General features: G+C 34.9%; 1 protein-coding gene across 4 annotated transcripts in view; it reads left to right on the top strand.

Annotated features, from left to right (window-relative positions):
- The window catches only part of Trps1 (transcriptional repressor GATA binding 1), a 221809-nt gene that overhangs the window by 67058 nt on the left and 133318 nt on the right, over positions 1 to 21433 (top strand). For all 4 annotated transcript variants that reach the window (XM_090339300.1, XM_090339299.1, XM_090339301.1 and 1 more), the window contains one exon: positions 8619 to 9219. In XM_090339300.1, coding sequence (XP_090195426.1) covers positions 8619 to 9219 — 601 coding nt within the window. The remainder of the gene's footprint in view (positions 1 to 8618; positions 9220 to 21433) is intronic.

Here is a 21433-nt window from a genome sequence, read left to right as displayed (position 1 = left end):
CAGCAATAGAAGTAGGAATAACAATATTACTTAACAGTGTTAAGATTTAGTTAATACTCAGTAATAAAGATGAGCTCCAGAGGGAAGAGACTATTTTTTCCATGCTCCCTGTTGTATCTACCCAATTTAAAACCACTCTCCAGATGTCTGATAGAGACTCTGTGAATGTTTTTATGTAAATTAATTTTCATGATCATTTGACATCACAATAGTCATGAATGAGCTGAGATCTCTAAGGTGACCTACATTCTAATATTTGCTTGTGGATCCTTTTGAGGATGTGGGTTTCCACACCAAAGAACAGTTTTCTGTGTATTTTATTGGCAAAGAAAACAAGTTACACTTGGTTCCTAGGGCAGCAAAAATACATTTACATTTATTTTTAAGTTCTGATGTGGTTTTGCTAATCCAAGAACCATCTCTAGTCTGTGAGTTCTTGTTGACATGTTTGAAATTGAGAGCTTTATAATTTCAGAAGTAAAATAATGAATCCATCTAGTAATGTTTATCCAACAAAGCCATCTTCCCAGAAGAAAAGTAGACATTTTCTGATAAGTTAGAACCTGGGAAACATCTGGATAAATCTAAACAAATGAGGTCTGTTTTAATGTAATGTACTAGGCAGTTACTATGTAGATTTTGGAGAGCATATGACCAGAATTAAGATGCTCTTAGGAGAATTCTGAATTGTTTAAAGTTAGAATGCTGTTAGGCATATTTAGAAAAATGGGAAAAAATTAAAAGTAACAGGAAATGAGTACATAATTCTAAGTCACAGAGGTGATCATTTTTGAAGTAATAAGTGTGGATATATATATCAATGAATTCAAATATAAAGTGATAAAAAGTCTAGATGCCAGAAATGGACATTAAGAGATTACACTTTTAAGAGTATGGATTAAAATTTTCACTTTAAGGATGTTTACAGTATTAAAAAAGGGAAAGTTAAAGCCTGGCACGAGTGGCTCATGCCTGTAATCCTAGCTACTCAGGAGGCTGAGATCTGAGGATCAAGGTTCAAAGCCAATCCCGACAAAACAAAAGCCAAGAGACTCTTATCTCTAATTAATCACTAGAAAACAGGCAAGTGGGGCTGTGGCTTGAGGGTAGAGTGGTGGCCTTTAGCTGAAGAGCTCAGGGACAGCACCCAGGCCCAGTTCAAGCCCCATGACCCACCCTCCCCCCTCCCCCCAAAAAAGGGGAAGTTCAATTCTGTACTCTTTAGAACATAAATCTAAGTCTGTTGATATAACAAAGACTGAAGTACAGTATACTAGCAAATATAAACCTATGAGACATTAAAAGATTATTATTAATTTTATAAAATAAAGTTTTAGAAAAAGATGAGGCATAATGATAAGATTTAACTCATTGCTTTGAACAATTTTAAATGTATAATACTTGAATAGGTAAAACAAAAGTTCATGCAGTCTCATGGGCAAATTTTGAACTTATTTGCATGCTGATTAGAAAAACTTGTTCAGTTTAAAAGAGATTAATAAACACAATTTGATAAAAATGTAATAAAAATATAAATTCCTCACTCCACAACTGGAGAATGCATGTAGATACAGTCTAGTTTTTCAAATTGGTATTCTTTTAGCCAGAAAAGAACTCAGATTTCAGAAAAGTAAAGAGACAGCTACTGTATGTTTCTTGACCTACTGCAATTAAACTAGGCCTCATAATAAAAAAAAAACCCTGTAGATTGTTATATAAGATACCTCCTATCTAAAGATGAGATGACCTAATTATTCACAGTAAGCATAGACTTTAAGACAAAAGCCATTATAGATATACAGTCAGTATATTTGACTTCAGAAATTGAATCTGGCAATTTTATCAGTATTAGTTGCTTGTATAAATGTAACTGTTGAAACAGAACACTACCAAAACAACTATCAATCACATACAGAATGAAGCCAACTTCCCCCTCTATCTAGCCATGAGAAATTACACTTTGTAGAATGTTTATAGAGTAGAATATTATATAGTAATTAGCTTTAATAAATTCTTGTTAATTTTGCCTGAATAAAAATGAATGTTGAAGATGCTTTACAGATGGATAGCTTTTAAAAACTAGAAAACAAAATTGTTTTGTTAAAGTTGTATGTAGTTATCCATACCATGTACATATATTCATAAATATACATGTACCTCTATTTTTCTCTACCATAAATATTACTTATTAAACTTTTTTGGTTACTTTTCAGAGAGGGACCAAGTTTTCTTTCTGCTAGACTGGCCTTGATACCTGGTCCTTCTGTTCTCTGACTCCCAACTAGCCAGAATTACAGGCTGAGCCACTGGCATCTGATTTTTCTCTATTTCTCTATGTGTGTGTGTGTGTGTGTGTGTGTGTGTGTGTGTGTACGTGTGTATGTGAGTAGGTGCATAATCATTGTTCATGATTTTAAAATGATAGGGCAGTTTTCAACTTGTGAATCTGGATAAATATGTAAAATGTGTATATGCACATGTTTGAATTCTAGTAAAATCATACATCTTCAAAATAAAATAAAACACTAATTTTTACCAAATATAATACCCAATACATTTCTGAATAGGTGCTCAGCCCCTCTTAGTTTTAGGTAACTCCCTAAAATCAATAGTTTGCTTCTTGTACACCTTGCTATTAAAGTTTTTCTTGTTGTTTGGAATGTGGAAAAATGGACATGATTGGAGCTTGTATGTGAAGAGCTTATTTGTCCATTTTGAGATTTATGACTGTGTTTGCAATGTTTCAAATGTGCTGTCACTTTTCAGATGTTTAATATGGAAATTCAGTCTCCAGTACCTGACATTGGATTCCTTGGATGATCCAATTAATGTATTTGTTACTCAGTCTTTATTAGAGAATGATTCCCTGAGAGAACATAGTCTGTGTGCTCTGATTCTGAAGAACAGAATTTTGTGATAGGTATTTACTTCTCAGAACACCTGAAAGAAGTCAGGTATTCTGAAAAAAATCAGAATTAATACTTTTTCTACAATGGTGGACGCCATGATGCTTATGTTCTGATTGCGGTCCATTGTCATGTTGTTTTAAATAACACCTAATAAAATTAGTTCCTGTTGAAATCCTAAATTGTATATAATGTCTAGTTATAACTTCTCCTCTGAGACAGAATGTCACCAAGGATTGTGTGGCTTTTCACTTTTATTTGTATATATGTTATGTAGGTGTAATTTCAGAAAAGTACTAAAAACTGGGCAGGAGTAGTTATCAAGTCTTGTAATCAGATAAGTTTATCCCTCCTTTTCATTTATATTACTTTATCTAAGTTATCACCCAATTCTTATTTGCTTTCTCTTTTATGGCAAGAATTATCTTTATCTTTTGAACATTTTCTAGAAGATGTTTTTGAAAGTGAATTATAGTTTGCAGTTTTACATATCATGACATTAATAATATTTTTTCTAGAAGCACACCGGAAAATAACACTCCCCAATCAATTACCACAAATGAGCAAATATTAGATTATTTCAGTTTACAAATGCAATATGAGTGGACTGAATACAATCTTCTTTAGAATTCAATTTGATTATGTTCTGTAAATTTGCCTTTTCACTTAACTAAGGCTAAATACTCTTTCCCAACTTTTATAGGATAGATCTGGTTATTCATCTATACTTCCTTGGTCCTTCAGCTATTCTCGGGGCAGAACACCACATGCCCTACTTGACAGATGTGTGTGTGTGTGTGTGTGTGTGTGTGTGTGTGTGTGTGTGTGTGCCTTGTGGCTTGAACTCTGCACCTGGATGCTGTCCCTGAGCTCTTCAGCTTAAGGCTAGTACTCTACCACTTGAGTCACAGCACCATTTCCTGTTTTCTGGTAGTTAATTGGAGATAAGAGTCATATTGATTTTCATGCCTAGTCTGGCTTTGAACCCCTGTCCTCAGATATCAGCCTCCTGAGTAGCTGGGATTACAGGAGTGAGCCATCAGCATCTCGCTGGTAACAGACTTCTATACTGACCACGTATATGTTGCAGCCATGACTAACTCTTAATAGCTGTCACATCTACTGAACAAAGTTTTGAACTTAAGTATGTAATCACCTTCATTTATCTCACCTCTATGATGATTTTTCTGTAATTGTTTGACTCAGTAATTACCAAAATATACCTTTCACAGTCTAATTGAATTGTATTTATGATAGATTTGTTCATTTTCTTTGTTGGCTCATTTTGTTATTAAGGAAAAGGAGCATGTTTTAAACTATTCAAAATGAAACTCAGGTTGTTCATTTAAGGAAAAAATTTCAAGTGAGAGCATAAATCTCTGAAGTTAAGCTTTTTTTTAAAAAAAAAAAACTACTGGAAAATTCCAGTCCATTCTCTGGTTTTATTGACAGGTGTTCTCTAAGCTTTAAAGCAGGAAACACAGCCTCACTGAGAAATAAAGTTCACATATTTTGCTGACATTTTTTCATGTAGCGTTTCTCTCTCTTTTATGAATTGTGAAAATAATTTATAATAATCTCTAGCACTGAATGTGTGCTATTGTTGGAACAAAAGATATTTAAAAATGAATGCTCTTCAGCAGCCCAAGAAAAGTTTATACAGTAGGTATGAAACAGTTTTTCATAGAAAATCTATGACTTGAAGTGAATACAGTTTTTTATATTTACACAATTTGTTAGTGTTTTTCTGGAAGAAAAAGTTAGGTTTATCTCTTAAACCAGTTTTTTTGAATACATGGCTTGATTGTTCAGTAGAGTATGGGCCATATGAAGAGATAAAAAGTACATCCCAGATATTGCATGGGACATACTTACACTAAAAGAATGTTTGCTTATCATTTGAAATTCAAATTCAACTGAATTTGAATTCAACAGTTAGATTCAACTGTATTTAATCTGGCAATATTAGACCAAGGAGACCTATAAAATGACATCTTTTTTCCTCAGGTAGCAAGAGGAGATTGTTTGCTTTCCAGTTGGCAAAGGATATAGAAATGAAATTAATGCAAAGCTTACACTGTATTTGCAGTATCTTTTAAACTAATTTGGTTTCATGTAGCTAGAACTTGTAGGAGTTGTTAAATAACGAACAGTTTATTCAGAGTGCCACTCAGAATGGCCCATTTGGAAAAGCTGTAGGTGGCTCTTAATATTTCTTTCCTGATTTATGCCCTATATATCAGCTCCAGTGTCCTGAACATCCCTAGAATTGTGGTGGTTTATTCATTTAGTTATTTAAGCATGTATTTACTAGCTGTTGCGATGTTCTAAAATGGGCTAATACACATCATTGTTTAAATTTTGGACTCTTAGTTTTATTCTTGGATTGATTCATTTGAGAAGTCTTTATGGCACAAAGGATTCAAGGGTGTTCTGAGAAATGGAAGAAGATATCTCCAAACGTTTTGGGACTTTTCAACTTGGTGCTAAAAAACAAAAATTCATTTAGTACTTTAGAGGAGAATCCAAACTAATACAGCTTCAAAAGGATTAATTGGTACTTCTTGAGTAATGTATCTTATACCAGGGCTTTTAATAATCAGTTCTTATTCTTTGGAAGTTCATATTGATGATCATACGTAAGATCTTGTCCGTGATTACTGAGTAGATAACACAGATCAACTCAGTACCTAGTTCTCAAGTAAGCTAGCAAACAACATAGTCTGAAATAATATCTACAGGCAAGAGCAGAGTTGCAATGTATTTTCCTGTGTATTAGGAAGATGATGATGATGATGAAGATGCAGTTGTATTACGAGGTTAAATTTCCATAATCAATATTATTTTAAGTGAGTTGATCTAGGTCTTAGCTTCTTCATCTGCATGAATTATCTAGTAGAAAATAATCTCAAAGAGCAATTCTTAAACCCCTAAATGGACAAAATAAATTTGTTTGGACGTAATCTTGACAATATCACATTTGTGCTTTTAATATATACAATTTCACATTAGCTCTATTATGTAGATCTTAAGTGGCAATTTAATTTTTCACCAGGAAAAAATATTTGAATATGAATATTCTATAAAGTGCGGCTTCTTTAAGGGAGCACTCATAATATTAAAGTTAATTCTGACCAGAACAATACGAGATGACATACCCTAACTGTGGTTCTATGCGTGTTAGCATTTGAGAGGCACTCCCAGTGTTACTGTAGGTTTTGAGATCTTTATATTGCTCCAAGTAATGAAAAATAATGTCTTTTAAATATATATCCTATCATTTATTTTGGATTGATATAAGAAGAGAGAAGAGTTCTTCAAACCTCAGGTGTACTTTGTAGAAATTGCCTTTTTTACTTCACCTAAAGCATCTAGTGGTCTGAAAAAAATGAATGGCTTAGTAGTTTATGCTTCGTTGTCAAGCTTTACTCTGATTTAATGAGTTGGAGTCAAAAATCAGAATCTTAAAATTTCAAAGAGGGAGAAGAATAAGGTCATTATGTGTGTTTAATTAAAGTTAGAGGAGGAAGGCTATCTTATGAATTCATGCCATTAGTGGTTGATAATTTGGGATATACTTAGTAGTGTGGTTATAAGATAGTTATGGGCTCCTGCATTACATACCCTGAGGACTAGCTTAAAACAAATGTTCTTGTCTTAATTTTTGTCCACAGCATTCTGCCTAATCAGGAAAAGGAGTCCTGGAGCTCTGGATTGCACAGTATATTTTATGAGCCATTATTGACCTTAATCACTTAGGTATCAGTCAGGAGACTGATGGTTGATACAGACTTTTATTTTCTGTATATTCTGCAGTTTCATTTATTTTTAATATCATGTTCATAAGGAGCATAGGATAGAAAGAACATTGACTTGGGAGTTGAAAGCCCTGGATTGTTCATTGATGTAGACTAAGTGGGTAATCACTATTTCTCCCCATCATTTTCTATAAAATAGGCCTTAGGTCTCATTGTCTGTAGGTTCATATAGGTTGTGAGTGCTTTCAAGAGGCAAGATGGCTGAACTTACTTTGTTCCTGCAACTTCATTTTCATATCTTTCCTGTTAAAATGGGTTTTACATTTCAGTCTTTTTTTTTTTTGCCGGTCCTGGGCTTAAGCTCAGGGCCTGAGCACTGTCCTTGGACTTTCTCAAGGCTAGAGCTCTACCACTTGAGCCTCAGCACCACTTCTGGCTTTTTTCTATGTATGTGGTACCGAGGAATCGAACCCGGGTCTTCATGCATGCTAGGCAAGCACTTTAACCACTAGGCCAAACTCCCGGCCCCTTACATTTCAGTCTTTACCTAGAAAAGTACCTCTGAGATGTCCACCTTTAATTTTCTTTTCACTCATCACACTGTTCTCTGTATTTCTATAGTTTTAACATCTGCATCTGTGTCATGGACGGGTTTTTGGAGGTGTTAAGAGGAAGTGTGGGATCCGGCATAGGGCTTGAACTCTGGGCCTGCACTCTGTCCTTGGGCTCTTCCGCTCAGTCCTTGGCTCTTCAGCTCAAGGCAAAGCACTTTACCACTTGAGCCTCAGCACCACTTCCAAGAGAAACTCATAATGAGATCTAACAGGAGTCTGGCCATTGTCTGATTGGATTCATATTCCACACTAGAAGAGGCAGACACTTACATGACAACCTGTGACAGGTTGTGATGAACTCATTTTGTGTTGGGACCAGAACCTTGTATAGATGAGAAAGGTTTTGGTCAAATAATAAGTAATGGTTTGATGCAGTCATTGGTTTGGTTAAGGAATAGGTGATTCAATGGTATTTCTAGACTATGGAATAAGTAGGTATTGAATCTTTGGATGACTGTCAGCTTGTTCATTGGAATTCTGTTATTTGCTCTATCCACATTGACCTCTTATCAGTATTTCAGACTTTCTAGAATGTGGTTCCTTTTACTTTCCACTTCCTCCACCAGTTAGACCTTCATGTTTCCCTGAGTTATATTTACTAACATGGCTTTTTGTTGCATTATCTTTAAGTAGTTGTAGAACTCCATTTTATTCTTTGATTTTTACCTTCGTCCCTCAGAAAATTCTACCTGTGTATCTCAAGCAGCTGTCTTGATCTCCTTCCCGACCCAACCATCCTATCCATTGATTCTGAGTACATAGCAGTCTCTGTACCAAGGATCTGTGTATTAGAAATGTAAATGTATTTACACTGAAAAACCCAACAGCATCGCTTTAGTTTAAATAAACAGAAAGTGAAGTCTATTGGTGAAATCAGGTGTAAAAATGTGTGCATATTGACTTAACTCATACTGAATTGATGATTATGCATCAAGAGAAAATGAAGAGAGCAGGTAATTCGGTAATACAGCCAGCCAGCCAGCCAGTTTCAATGCTAATCAGCTGGAATGCAGGCTCAAAAGTGTGACTGTGTGATGCATGTATGCCTGTGTGTGTTTGTATTGTTTGTGTGTGTGTATATATATATATATATATATGTGTGTGTATATATATGTATGTATGTGTACCTGTTACTGCTTGTATAACAACAGCCAAACTTCACATCTTTTATATCAAATTGGAAATGCCAGTTCATTCATTTCCAATTTCTGAATGTTAAAAATACTACATTTCTATCTCCTGCATAGTTTGGAATAATATTCAAGTGATTAAAGTTATTTTAAAACTTCCATCTCCTTTAAGAACACAGGCTCTTCATTGACTGTTTTCTTCTTTTCCAGGAGAGCACACAGCTGCTACAAATGCCGCCAGTGCAGTTTCACAGCTGCAGACACTCAGTCACTACTGGAGCACTTCAACACGGTCCACTGCCAGGAACAGGATGTCACTACAGCCAACGGCGAAGAGGATAGCCATGCCATCTCCACTATCAAGGAGGAACCCAAAATGGACCTCAAGGTCTACAGTCTGCTAAACCCAGACTCTAAAATGGGGGAGCCCCTTTCTGAGAGTGTGGTGAAGAGGGAGAAGCTGGATGATAAGGAAGGGCTCAAAGAGAAAGTTTGGACTGAGAGTTCCAGTGATGAACTGCGTGGTGTGGCTTGGCGAGGGGCTGACATCCTCCGGGGAAGCCCATCCTTCACTCAAGCAAGCCTGGGGCTCCTGACACCTGCATCTGGTGCTCAAGAGCAGACCAAGACTCTGAGGGATAGCCCCAATGTGGAAGCTGCCCACCTGGCGAGACCTATTTATGGCTTGGCTGTGGAGACCAAGGGATTCCTTCAGGGTGTGCCAGCTGGTGAGAAGTCTGGGTCCCTCACCCCGCAGTATCCTGCCTCCGGAGAAAACAAGTCCAAGGATGAATCGCAGTCCCTGTTACGGGTAGGAAGGTTTAATTTTTAAATGATTTTTATATTTTAAAGGGAAAAATGGGGTAGGGGCGCAACAGAGAGGGCACTCATTCTCTTGATTTACATTTACAGTTTGGGAAGTCCTTTTAAATAGGCTATATCCATGGAACAATTTACATTGATAAAGCTATAGGGGCAGAAAGCAGCTCTTGTGCTGTTTGTGTATACTGTACACATATTTGATACAGTAGGTAGGCAGTCACTTGTTTATCTTTGCACTTAGCTCCAATTGAATCTTGGTTAATCATGCCTGGTGATTATGCAGAACAGCCAAGCTGCTTTTGGAAACAGGGAAGTTTCCAATCGCAGAAGGGATGCACATCTGTTACACTTAAATAACCAAATGACTTTTCAAACTTGAAGGTGGTATGGCCCGCTATATGACTGAATAAGGAAGTTTGCAGAGATGTGAATCATAAAAATGTAAACGGAATAAGAAGATGAATACAGACTGGTTGGTTTTAATTTTTCTCTTTTTCTTTTTGCTGGTCATGGGGCTTCAAATCAAGGGCTGGGCATTGTCCCTGAGTTCTTTGCTCAAGGTTACTTCTCTACCATGTTAAGCCACTGCACCACTTCTGGTGGTTAATTGGAGAAAAGAATCTCATGGACTTTTCCTGCTGAGGCTGGCTTCGAACAACAAACCTCAGTTACAGCCACCTGAGGAGCTAGATTATAAGCATGAGCCACTGGCTCCCAGCCAGCTTGATTTTTTTTTTTAAACTCAAAGTATACATATGTGAAAACATCCAGTGCCACAAAGAAAGGAAATATATGAGATCAAATGAAAAATGAATTTTCAGATGTGAACACTATGTATTTTTATTTATTATTAACAGGCTCTTGGAGGGAGAAAGAGTCTCATGGGAACATACAAAACCAAACTTTTCAGTACAGAAAAAAAGTATGTTTCTGTCTTCAATGCTATGTTGTAGACATAGCATTGTCAAGAAATCTGTGAGCTTTTGAAAATTCAGAAGTTCCCAGTAAGTGGTACTTGATTTCCGCCTGAGACATGATCATGTCAACATTTCACCTTCATGCTAAGAAAAATTTTAAGCGTTCTGAATGATTTTGGTAGTTGTGTTCTTGCTTAGAAGGTAAGATTAGAATTCAGAGAAAAGAGGTGTTCCTGCATAGATTCTCCAAGTCTGTTTAGCTGCTCTTCCTGTCATTTCCTGCAGATTCTCTGAAGCCTGTTAGTGCTGGTTGATTTGAGGACCACCCCCTTAGAACTGCACAGTTCATTATAAAAATCTTTACGTTTCCTGCCCATGGTCCAGCTCAGGGGCTAAGAGTAGGTCCTAAAAAGAAAAGAGAGAATCCTCCTGCACTTGGGGAAACAGGGCATCCATGCTACATGGGCCAGTGCTTTTCTTACATTTCTCTTTGGAAAGAAGAAAACTAGCTCCTAGAGTTTTTATGAATATGTTCTGTCGAGGGAATTTGATTCAACTAATTGTATAGGGAGCTGCAATTATACAATTGTGAAACACTGTTTTCTTTATATATTCATATACTTCTGGACTCACAGGTCCTTTTTGATTTCTGGTTCTAAGGCAGAAATGTTAGGCATTTTACCAATTTCACATTGTATCATTAGAGTGTAGGACACATAAGTGTTTTCAGTAACTGAGCAGTAGGAGCCCCTCTCTTCTGCTCACAAATTGTGTGACTCTTTTCGTTATACCATCAAAAGATGATGCTACACTATCATTTCTGTACTTTTTTGTATGTTCTATATCTTCTAAGAGTTGGACATAATAACTGGTGAAGCAGTAGTAAGGCAAAAGAAAAGTATTGGAGGACGAGGATGATAGCACTCATAGAGTTGTTTTTCTCAGTGTCTTCACTTCCTTAATTTTTGACTTCAAGGTCCTATTGCACCATTTCATGCCCTGTTTCAGTTCCTCCATGTTAGGTGCTGAGGCAAGAAATCCTCAGTGGGAGATTCCTTTAAGCCATGTACTCATGTGAATAACCAAAGAAGTAAACAGTTTGAATGGTCAGATGAAATAGGAAGAGTAGTCAGTTGGTTGTTGTGCAATTTTTAGTTTCTTAACTGAATTAAAAATATTTGACTGGTAGGTATCTTAGCTAAAGAGCTTTCAAAGACGACCTAGGGAATTAAGAAGTTGACCCACTTGTGATTAGGATAAGTTATTATTGCAAATACACCAAATACACTATTTCTCAGTTCATCATAAGGGAGGGAAAGTGTAGAATACCATTGGTAGGTTTACTAGAGGCATTAATCATGTACTTTAATTTTGTAGATGTGTAAGGATCTAGTCTTGAATAAAGGTGTCCTATAGTTATTTATATGCACATGGTTGGTAAAAATACAAATATAATTTATATGGAATAAATATATAGATCTGTTCAAATATAGAATGGAACTTTAAATTAAATACATTGCTGTTGAGCAGTTTTTTTAGAAATAGGAAAAAATTTAATAGAAGTGGAAATTAACAGATTCTAAAAATTATTTATTTATGAAAGTTTGATCAAAAGTCCTGTTTGATTAAGGTGAGCCACTTACCTAGCCTGGCTTTTTGCTGGCTATTTTTGGAAATGGAGTCTTAGTTTTAGAGATTGACTTTTCTGTCAAGGCTGGCTTCAGGCTATAATTTTGAGAATCTGATTATCCTGAATAATAAGAATTATAGCCATAAGCTGCCAGATCCTAGCTTAAAAGCAATTTAAAAATTAATTAGTACATTTAATGTAGCATGAATATAATACAGTAACAATGTTTCATTTTTGCATAGAATTTTTAATACCAAGAATGAAAACTTAATTGTCTTTAAATGAATACTATGGCAAGTGATATCCAGGATTAAGTTAAGAAAAAGTACTCTATGATACATTGATTTAAAAATAGTTCAACTATTTTGTGATAGAAATGGGATTTTTTTTTTTTTTGCTAGTCCTGGGCTTGAGCTCAGGGCCTGAGCACTGTCTTTGGACTTTCTCAAGGCTAGAACTCTACCACTCGAGCCTCAGCACCACTCTGGCTTTTTTCTGTGTATGTGGTACCGAGGAATTGAAGCAGAGTCTTCATGCATGTAGATATGCACTCTACCTCTAGGCCAAACTCCCAGCCCCGGAATATATATATATATATACACATATATATATATATATTTTATATGTATATTTACAAGTCTGTCATAAAGCACATGGTTTTAATGTTGCCTTCAGAGTATTAATCTTTCTAATGTATTTCTTTATAATGACAAGTTGTTCTATTCCTGAAAGGGAGGAACGAAATATAAGAATCACAAGAGCTGAAATTTCAAAATGTTTCCTGTGCTAATCTTAGTTTTTCTCCCCCACCATTTTGTCTAGGTTAATATTTGCCTTTTGTTTTAAATATCTTTTTTGTGTGTTTTTTATTAAGTAAATGTCTTCATACTTTCACCTTGTTATTATGAAAGTGAATTTGTTATAGGTTTTTTAGTTTTTTGATTTTAGGTTGTTAATATTACCTTTGTTGACCATAGTGCTTTGGGTAAATTCACATAGTTCTATCTTTTTTTTTAATTTATTTTTTTATTGTAATTAGTAAAAGGGTTACATGATATTTGCCAGATCGAAGGTGCATTAATTCACATATATTGATACCATTTCACATGTCTTGGTACCCATTATCCTCCCCCCCACACCCCCCATCCATCTTGGTTTTCCCCCCTTCCCTATCAAATTTCAAATAACCTAGTTCTATCTTATAAATTGGTTTATGTTGCATTTTTATGTTACATATTATCAACACACTATCACTATAAATCTTTGAGGACGCTTTATGTTGGAAGAGCTATTAACTCTTTTAGAATCTTACATAAGATCTTTATATATTAAAAATCCTGCAATCGATCTTAGAAAACTTAGATATGCTCCTGAAAATGGTCACCAGAATTCAATTTGTTAAAAACCTTATTGTTTATTTAGACTTCAAATTGAGTCTGTAAAGGGGTTAAAACATGTAATCTATGCATGGTAAAAGTCAATTCATTTTATTTTGTTAATTTTTTTTTCCTTTTAAACTACTGTCAGGATTGACATATGAATAGTTTTGTCTCCTTGTTGACAGTTTCTTTTATGTTTTATAGTTATACAAACGTATTTATTGATTTGCTTTTTTTTTTTTTTTGGCCAGTCCTGGACTTGAGCTCAGGGCCTGAGCACTGTCCTTGGACTTCTCAAGGCTAGAGCTCTACCACTTGAACCTCAGCACCACTTCTGGCTTTTTTTTTCTATGTATGTGGTACTGAGGAATTGAACCCGGGTCTGCGTGCATGCTAGGCAAGCACTCTACCACTAGGCCAAACTCCCAGCCCTGCTTGGGGTTTAATGACAGAAAATTTCATCTTTCATCTGATAACCGTGTGCACAGGGATTGAATAAAATTGGTTGTTAAATTTTACAAATATTTTTTTCTCAGTGTCAGATGGATTTTCCGTTTGTTGCTAAAAATGCTAAACTACAATGAAGTTTAACGTGTAAATCTGTTGGAGGAGTTTATGATGAATCAAAAATTCAAGTGAACTCTTCCTTACCATTTGTGAAGAGAGTCGTCCTAGTAGGATAACTCACAGGCCTTCTTAGGTTCTGATGCTTGAGTTATTAGACTACTCCGTTTTTCCTCCATTTAGGGGAGCACCAAGTGTCTTTGAAATTGATTTTGATTTCCTTCCTAAATGTATTTAGGAAACTATCAGTTTTAACATCTACATGTTGTTCCTGTCCATTGTGTACTTGGGATATTTAGCAGTGGGGATGTGAGAGTTGAGCTCCAAGTTCTGGGAGTTGAGTTCCAAGCTGGGCCATTGCCTGTGAAAAAGCAAGGCCTCCCAGGAACTTTTGTTCGTCTATCTCTGACAGAGGATCTTACTGCCTGCCATCCCCTCAGGAGGGCTGTGCAGCTTAGTTAATTAATGTTTGTTAGCCCCTTTGAGATCCTCAGATGCAGAGTGCTAGATAAGTGAAAGGAGCTTGATGATTTGTTCATTTTGCAAATGTGATACCAAGACAGTACAATGTAGACATTATTTCTACCTTTCTTTAGTGGTGTTAAATTTGCAGTTTAAAGGTTGTTGATACCAGGACAGTCCATTCAGATGCAAAAATGTTCTTTTGGGGACAGCCTATTGGCAGCCAAGCAGACCTTCAAACAAGCCACTTTGTTGAATGCCTTTACAACTACTGACAGGAGGACCACAGGAACTTTTTGAAACTAAAGATGATCTCAAGTGAAAAGTGATATTTGTTGTTTTGCTTCATAGTTAGTGAAAATAAAAGTGTAATTTAAATCATTCTCCTAATAGTTTCATTAAATATTTATATGAATAGTCATTTTTCCTGATTCCCTTTCAACTTTTTAGTTATGCATGTGTTTAATCACACAAGTACTAAACTGCATCAAGAAAAAAAAAGAATATTCCTCTCTAAATCACAGCTATGAAACAGTCGTTTTAAAGCCATATTCATGAAGTTTCTCTTTAGGATATACTAAGGAAAAAAAAACACCTACTGAAAACTACATAGAGTGTCCAGAAATATTCAAAGAGCTAGTGTTTGTGCATCTTCATGCCTCATGTTCTGTGTAGATGCATTTCTTTTGGTTTTTGTTAGGATAAGCTACAGTTGAAACTCAGCTCCTTTTCGTTGTTGAAAAATATAATTTATTCATCAAGTTGGTTATGTGAAATAGTGAGTGAGACCATTTAAATTGTTTTTCCTCAAGGAAATTTTGGTAGCTTTTTGTGTATTGATTATTCATCTTTTACCTGGATATATTGTGTCTGATTAAAGCAAACAACTAAACGTTGCACATCTACATTTGGTGACTTAAAATGGATTAGTGATGACTTCTAGATGTCTAATTTAATTTTGTAAGTTGGTTCTCAGGGCTGATGTCCTTTGGAAAAGCATCCCCTCTTCATCATAACCTAGACTGTTAAGTCTATCAGTTTCTAAAGCAGAGGAAGCAGATATATCTTAGTGAATTTGGCTGTAGGGTTGTAGGCAGAGTGGAAGATGATCTTTAGCTCATCTCTTCATTATTTCATATCTGTTGCTCAGCTGTTGCTGCTGCTGCTTCTTGTTCTTGTTCTTCTACTTCTTGTTGTTGTTGTTGTTGTTGTTGTTGTTGTTCTTCTTCTTCTTCTTCTTCTTCTTCTTCTTCTTCTTCTTCTTCTTCTTCTTCTTCTTCTTCTTCTCTTTCTCTTCCTTCTCCTCCTCCTCCTGCTTCTTCCTTCTCCCTTCTTTTTTTTCCTTCTCTCTTCTTTTTTGCACAGACTGAGTCCAGAAATACTAGGGTGCCCAAACAGAAGCACTTTTGGAATTGTTTAGATGGCAGAAGGAAAGCAGCCCATTTCAGGAACACAGACAGGTTGAGTGCGAGGCATAAGAAAATGTCCTAAGGGCAATTTAGTCTTTTTATTTTTCTTTTTGCCAGCACCCAGTGTTCTGGAGGTTTTGACGTTATCTACCTTAAATTCCATGTTTCTGTAAAATCTTGGATTTTGGTGGGTTTTGTTACTAGTTTCCATCAGAAAAGTACTGTTATATGCTTTAACTACCTTTCGCTATAGGTTGTCTTCAAGACATTTAAATGTTTATAGACCAGGAGTATTGCTTATGGCACCAGCTAGCCAGGAAACTGGAGTCTGGTTAGTGCTGAGTCACTTGTTAACTTTTAACACAATCAGATACAAATCTTTTCAGGCTTACATTCATTTTGGAGAAAATATTCACAGATTTTACACTTACTGTAATTTATAAATATCATAGATTATGGACTCAGCTTATTTTGGAAAAAATGGACAACACTATTGTATATTTTGTTTAAAATGTAATGGATGCTAAGGCAATAGAATCTTGTTTTTTGTTGGTTTGTCTAAGAGTAAGATGCATCAAATAAGCCGAGTATTTGCCATCATTATTCAAGTTAGAATGATCAAATACCTTCCAAGTAAACTTTTACATTAAAGTTCCCTCTTTAGAAAGATAGTTTTTCAATTTAATAATTTGAGCAAGTTTATTAGGAAAAGCGTAAGCCATTTTGTATAATGGAAATGTATTAACCTGCAATAGTATGTAATGTGTGTATTGATACATTGTGAAACTTTAAGAAATAAATCTTAAATTGTAGATGTTGATTTGCAAAGAGATACAATTCATTTAAAGTGTATGACTTAAGTATGACTTTAGTCACACAAATAACTATGCAGTCTTTAAGGTTTATATTCTTTTTTTTTTTTCTTATACCTATACTAGCACTCAAACTCAGGCCATGGATGTTATCTCTTACCTTTTTGCTCAAGATTGGCATGCTACCCCTTGAGCCATCATGTTACTTTCTGCTGCATTATGGTGGCTAATTGGAGATAAGATTTTTATGGACTTTACTATCTGGATTGGATTCAAACCTCCATCCTCAGATCTCAGCCTCCTGTGTAGCTAGGGTTATAGTCGTGTGCCACTGGCACCCAGCTAAAAATGAGAGTTTTGGATCTTATTTTATACAAGAAAGCTCATTCTTTGAAAAACAACCATGTTACTCGGAATCATATTTTAGAGGTTTTCTTCTGAGTGAGGGTAAAGGAAAGGACGAGCAATGTGAGATAAAGTATTTCTGGTGAGAATGTGACATGGTTAAAGTCTCTTTCCTCAATTTCTTGGGATTGTGGGTTGATGCGTGTTTTGTTCTCTGTCAGATGTTCAAATCAAGACTTTGGATGCAGAAACTAATTTTAGTAGGTGGGTGCAAATTTCTTATGCGTCTACGAATAGACTCTAATCCCAGCTGTTTCATTACAATTATAAAAATAAAATTGGCTGTGAATCATTCAAACTCTATTTAATGGATGTGAATAATTCAGATTCATCCCACTGAAGTCTTAAAACTATAAACCTATCTTAGTTCTTTATGTTTCTTCAAATTAATATCTTTTTATTCATAGGTGAATTATTTGGAATATGGGTGGTCATGATGATGAAAGTGAATGCCTGTGATTATCAGGGGAGGAGGTGGCCTCAAGGGTGAAGTTGGGGTTGGAGAGGAAAAAAAATAAAGAGTATAGGAAAGTAGAGAAGGATTTGAAATTAGTGTTCCCTACAATTTTTTTCTGAATACAATAGTGTATGCTTATATATCATAGTCTATAATTGTACGTTATATATAGTGTATATATATAGAGAGAGATTGTACTCTATAAGCGAAAAGAAAGAAATTACTCAGCTGCAATGTGTCTTTTGATGGACATATGTGCATATATATGCACAGGGCATGTATATATGTGTGTGTGTGTGTGTGTGTGTATGTGTCTATTTGTCTTTGTCTCCTTCTCTCTCTCCCTCTCTCTCTCTATGTCTATATATAGATATATCTGTCTCTAAATTGCATAGATTTATATTTTATTATTGAGTAGCTTTGAAATTCATATAATGAGCATATTTTGATATCAGTGCATATCCTATTATATCATATATATTGAATTCAAAGCACTTTTGTTTTGGAAGGTAGACATTACTTTGAGATAACAGTGAATAGTTTAATAGTCTAATTTACTGAAAAGGTGTTTTGAAATTATAAATGTGGAAAGATTAACCTGTTTCCAAATGCTTTCTTGAAGTTATTCTCTGTCTCTCCTTCTCCTCCTCCTCCTTCTCCTCCTCCTTTTCCTCCTCCTCCTCTCTCTCTCTCTCTGATATATATATATATATGTATATATATATATACACACACACACACACACATACATATGTATTCTAATTTTTATTCATTCGTTTTGTGCTGGCCCTATGGCTTGAACTCATTGCCTATATGCTGCTTCAGAGCCTCAAAGCTAGTGCTGTGCTACTTGAGCCAGAGTGCCACTTCTGTTTTTTGTTTTTTTTTCTGAGTAGTTTCTTGAAGATAAAGAGGACTTTCCTACTGGCTACATACCATTCCTCAGATCTAGGTTTCCTTAGTATCTAGGACTACAGATGTGAGCCGCCAGTACCCACCTAAGTTAGTGTTTTTGATGATCGTACAGATTTGATGTGAAAGCTACTTAGTGAAGTGTTTGGCACATCCACTGTCTTTTGTGCAGGTTTGGGATGAGTTGTCTAATTGCTTTCTTTTAACAGTGATTGTAAGGAGTTTGTACAGGCTGCAACAATGAGAATAGAAAATACTTTGTACAAATATAAAATCTTCAAGTGTTAGCAAGGTTTATGTAGGTGACTGATAAAGGTGGGCATCCCTTTTGGATGACTGGAAGAAATAAATAATTACTAACATCTGAGAAACACCATGGTCCAGGCTGTGGTCTTGATATATTGTGACATATTTAATCCTCGTAGTATCGTCTTGATGAAATTTCTCTCCTTAATTCCATTTTACAGAGAGAGGAAGTAGGCCCTTGGAGATGTTAACTCACTTGTCCAAAGTTACCCTGCTAGTAAATGGATTAAATTGGATCATGTTCAAGGGATCTGACTTTGAAGTCTGAATTCCTTAGTATGTTTCCTTTGAATGAATTGTTGCTCCCTTTAGTCCGACATCAGTGGCATCATAGTAAAATAATGAAATTTGCTTTTAAACCTGTCATTGTAGATCACACATGTTACAATATCTAAGGCTTAGCTGGAAATGCCATCTTTCACAGAATAGAGGAGTCAGGATGAGTTCTACATGGATTGAAGTCACTCAATAATTTAATACAATAGCAATGTCATTATGGATAAACTATGGTACCAGTTGTTTCTGTCTTTTACAAACCAGTAAAAATGGTATATAGCACAAGAAAAGGGGTGTAAGATGCTATAGAGTGTAACACACAGAATATTGTTGTATTTTAGAGAATAAAGTTATTTGAAATGGCCTCTTTTTAGCCATTCTGCAAGCTTTTCTGCAACTGGCTACGAGCTCCCCTCTTCAGACAAACATACTTTTTATTGACATTCATGAAAGCAGATTTTGTTTCTGACAAAATATTTTTTAATACAATTGAGAAATACCATGGAGACATTCATGCTTTAGGTATCTTATAATACACTAAAACAAAAGGACAGTGTATGTAAGCCCTAAAGAAGGAAGGTCAGTATTTAAAATCTGAGATAAAAAAATGAATAATAGACATAAATAAGACTTAGAAAGTTTATTTTTATGCCATACATGTGAATAGCTCTTAATCAAATATAAATAAGAAATTTCTTCTTTAGGGTCATTACATGTACATGATCAAGTAAAAACATGAAAAAATACTTGAGTAGTCAATTAAAATATATGCTATATATACTCTGAATGACATGTTATATGTAAGAACTATTTTTTTTGTTTTATATATTGATTTTTATTGACTATTTATTTGATCCAGATGCTCATTTTTATCATTGAGAACAAAAAAAAATGTTTGCCTGTGGTATATCACCTGTTGTGTAATGGTTAAAAGTGTTACATATCTTAATATTGTATTACATTAGCTCATTTTAAAAGCATTCTACTTTTTCTTTTGTTTAAAATTTCTACAGTCCCTAGGATATTCATGGACCAATTAATGGAAGTCTTGATTAAAATCTTCCAAGCTTTAAGGCTTTCAGTTCTTGTAAACAATTTGAATCGGTGATATAAGCCTCATTATATATTTTTACCACTCAATTTACCCTTGTAATGTTAAGGAAAAAAAGTCTTAATTCCCCCCCTCTCACCCTTTGGCCCTTGTTGTAATAAGTACAAATTAAAATGTCTTTACAAAACATACACTCTCTGTTGTGTGCTGATCACAGAATTTATGGTAGTCCTCTAGAAATGATCTGAAGATATATAATTGTCTTAAAGGTAAAAGATCTGCCCTGGGTATACTAATTTTCCCTTATTTAAAATCAAGTCTTTCAAGTTTTATCTCAAGACCACTTTTATGTGGTTCTTTCAAATGTTTGAGGACTAAGAACCTCTCTCAATCGATACCTGCTTTATAATAGCTAATCCAACAATAGAAAGATTAATGTCCCAAACAAAATGCAATTGGATTTACAGATAGACTCACCAGTTTGGGTCTCCATGATAAATATACTTTCATTCTACAGAACCCATCACATTGGAAAAACAGATACCTCTAAGTCTTGCTTGTTTGTTAAAGAACTAATATAGCTATTTAGGTTTGCATTGCATTGAACTGACATCCCTAGAACAGTTTTTGTTCTTCATGTATGTACTTTAATTTGTGAATTTCATTGTGTGTTGCAGTTTCTCTGATGCACTTTGGGCTTGAAATGAACATCTGTTGCATTGTGTGTGTGTGTGTGTGTGTGTGTGTGTGTGTGTGACTATCTGTTTATATTTGATTTTTTTTCCTCTAAAAGCAAAAACGTTTGGAGTAGTTTGTGATCTAGTGAAACACAGACATGATAGAAACAGCAAACGCAAAATCATTAAATATAGCAGTTTCTGAAATGTTCTTTTTTAATTCATTGAGAACTTCGGAGATACAGAGACGTTAAAGGCTCCCAAATTTTTGCATTTAGTCTTATTTTGCTGGCTCTGTTACATTCCTCATCTATTAGAATGTCTAGAATCAACATATTTTCAAGTGAATAGAACTATGAGAGAACAGATGCATATTTGAAAATATGAAAATCACTTTTAATTACTGCCATACAACCTATGTAATTTTAAGTTTATAAATATATAATTTATATTTGAATATTTGTTAGAATTGAAAGATCAATAGACTAATTACTGTGTTTTGGTAACCTTTTGCATATAATTATTTTGTAAGTTGCTAATTAGGGCATGTTTAAAAATTGTTTTTTTCTGATAATTTGAGGAATCAGTGATTTCTCAGGGTTCATGGATTTTTTCCCCTAATAGAGAGAAGCAATCTGCTGGTATAATCTTTAAAATATACCAATAAAACTGTAAAGGTTTATGTTAAAAAAATCAGGAATCCAAAATTACTCTTCTTTCTGAAGAATAATTTCTTCAAAAAGAAAAAAAAACAAAACTCTTGATTTCATTTTATATTGTTAATTTGCAGAATAGATGTCTACTGCTTTGGAATCTAAATGTGAAGAATGATTCATTATATTTCCATATTGCTTGCTTCTGAGGAAGGGATACATTTTAGAATATTAGGTGCTAGGCTGACAATAAGAGGAAGTGAACAATAGATCTCCTTATCTTGGACAGTTTG

This window comes from Megascapheus bottae, chromosome 9, assembly GCF_031878675.1.
Source record: "Megascapheus bottae isolate mThoBot1 chromosome 9, mThoBot2.hap1, whole genome shotgun sequence".
In the NCBI taxonomy this organism is placed as follows: domain Eukaryota; kingdom Metazoa; phylum Chordata; class Mammalia; order Rodentia; family Geomyidae; genus Megascapheus; species Megascapheus bottae.
Note: the sequence above shows the minus strand (reverse complement) of the source record. Positions and strands in the feature narration are given on the sequence as shown.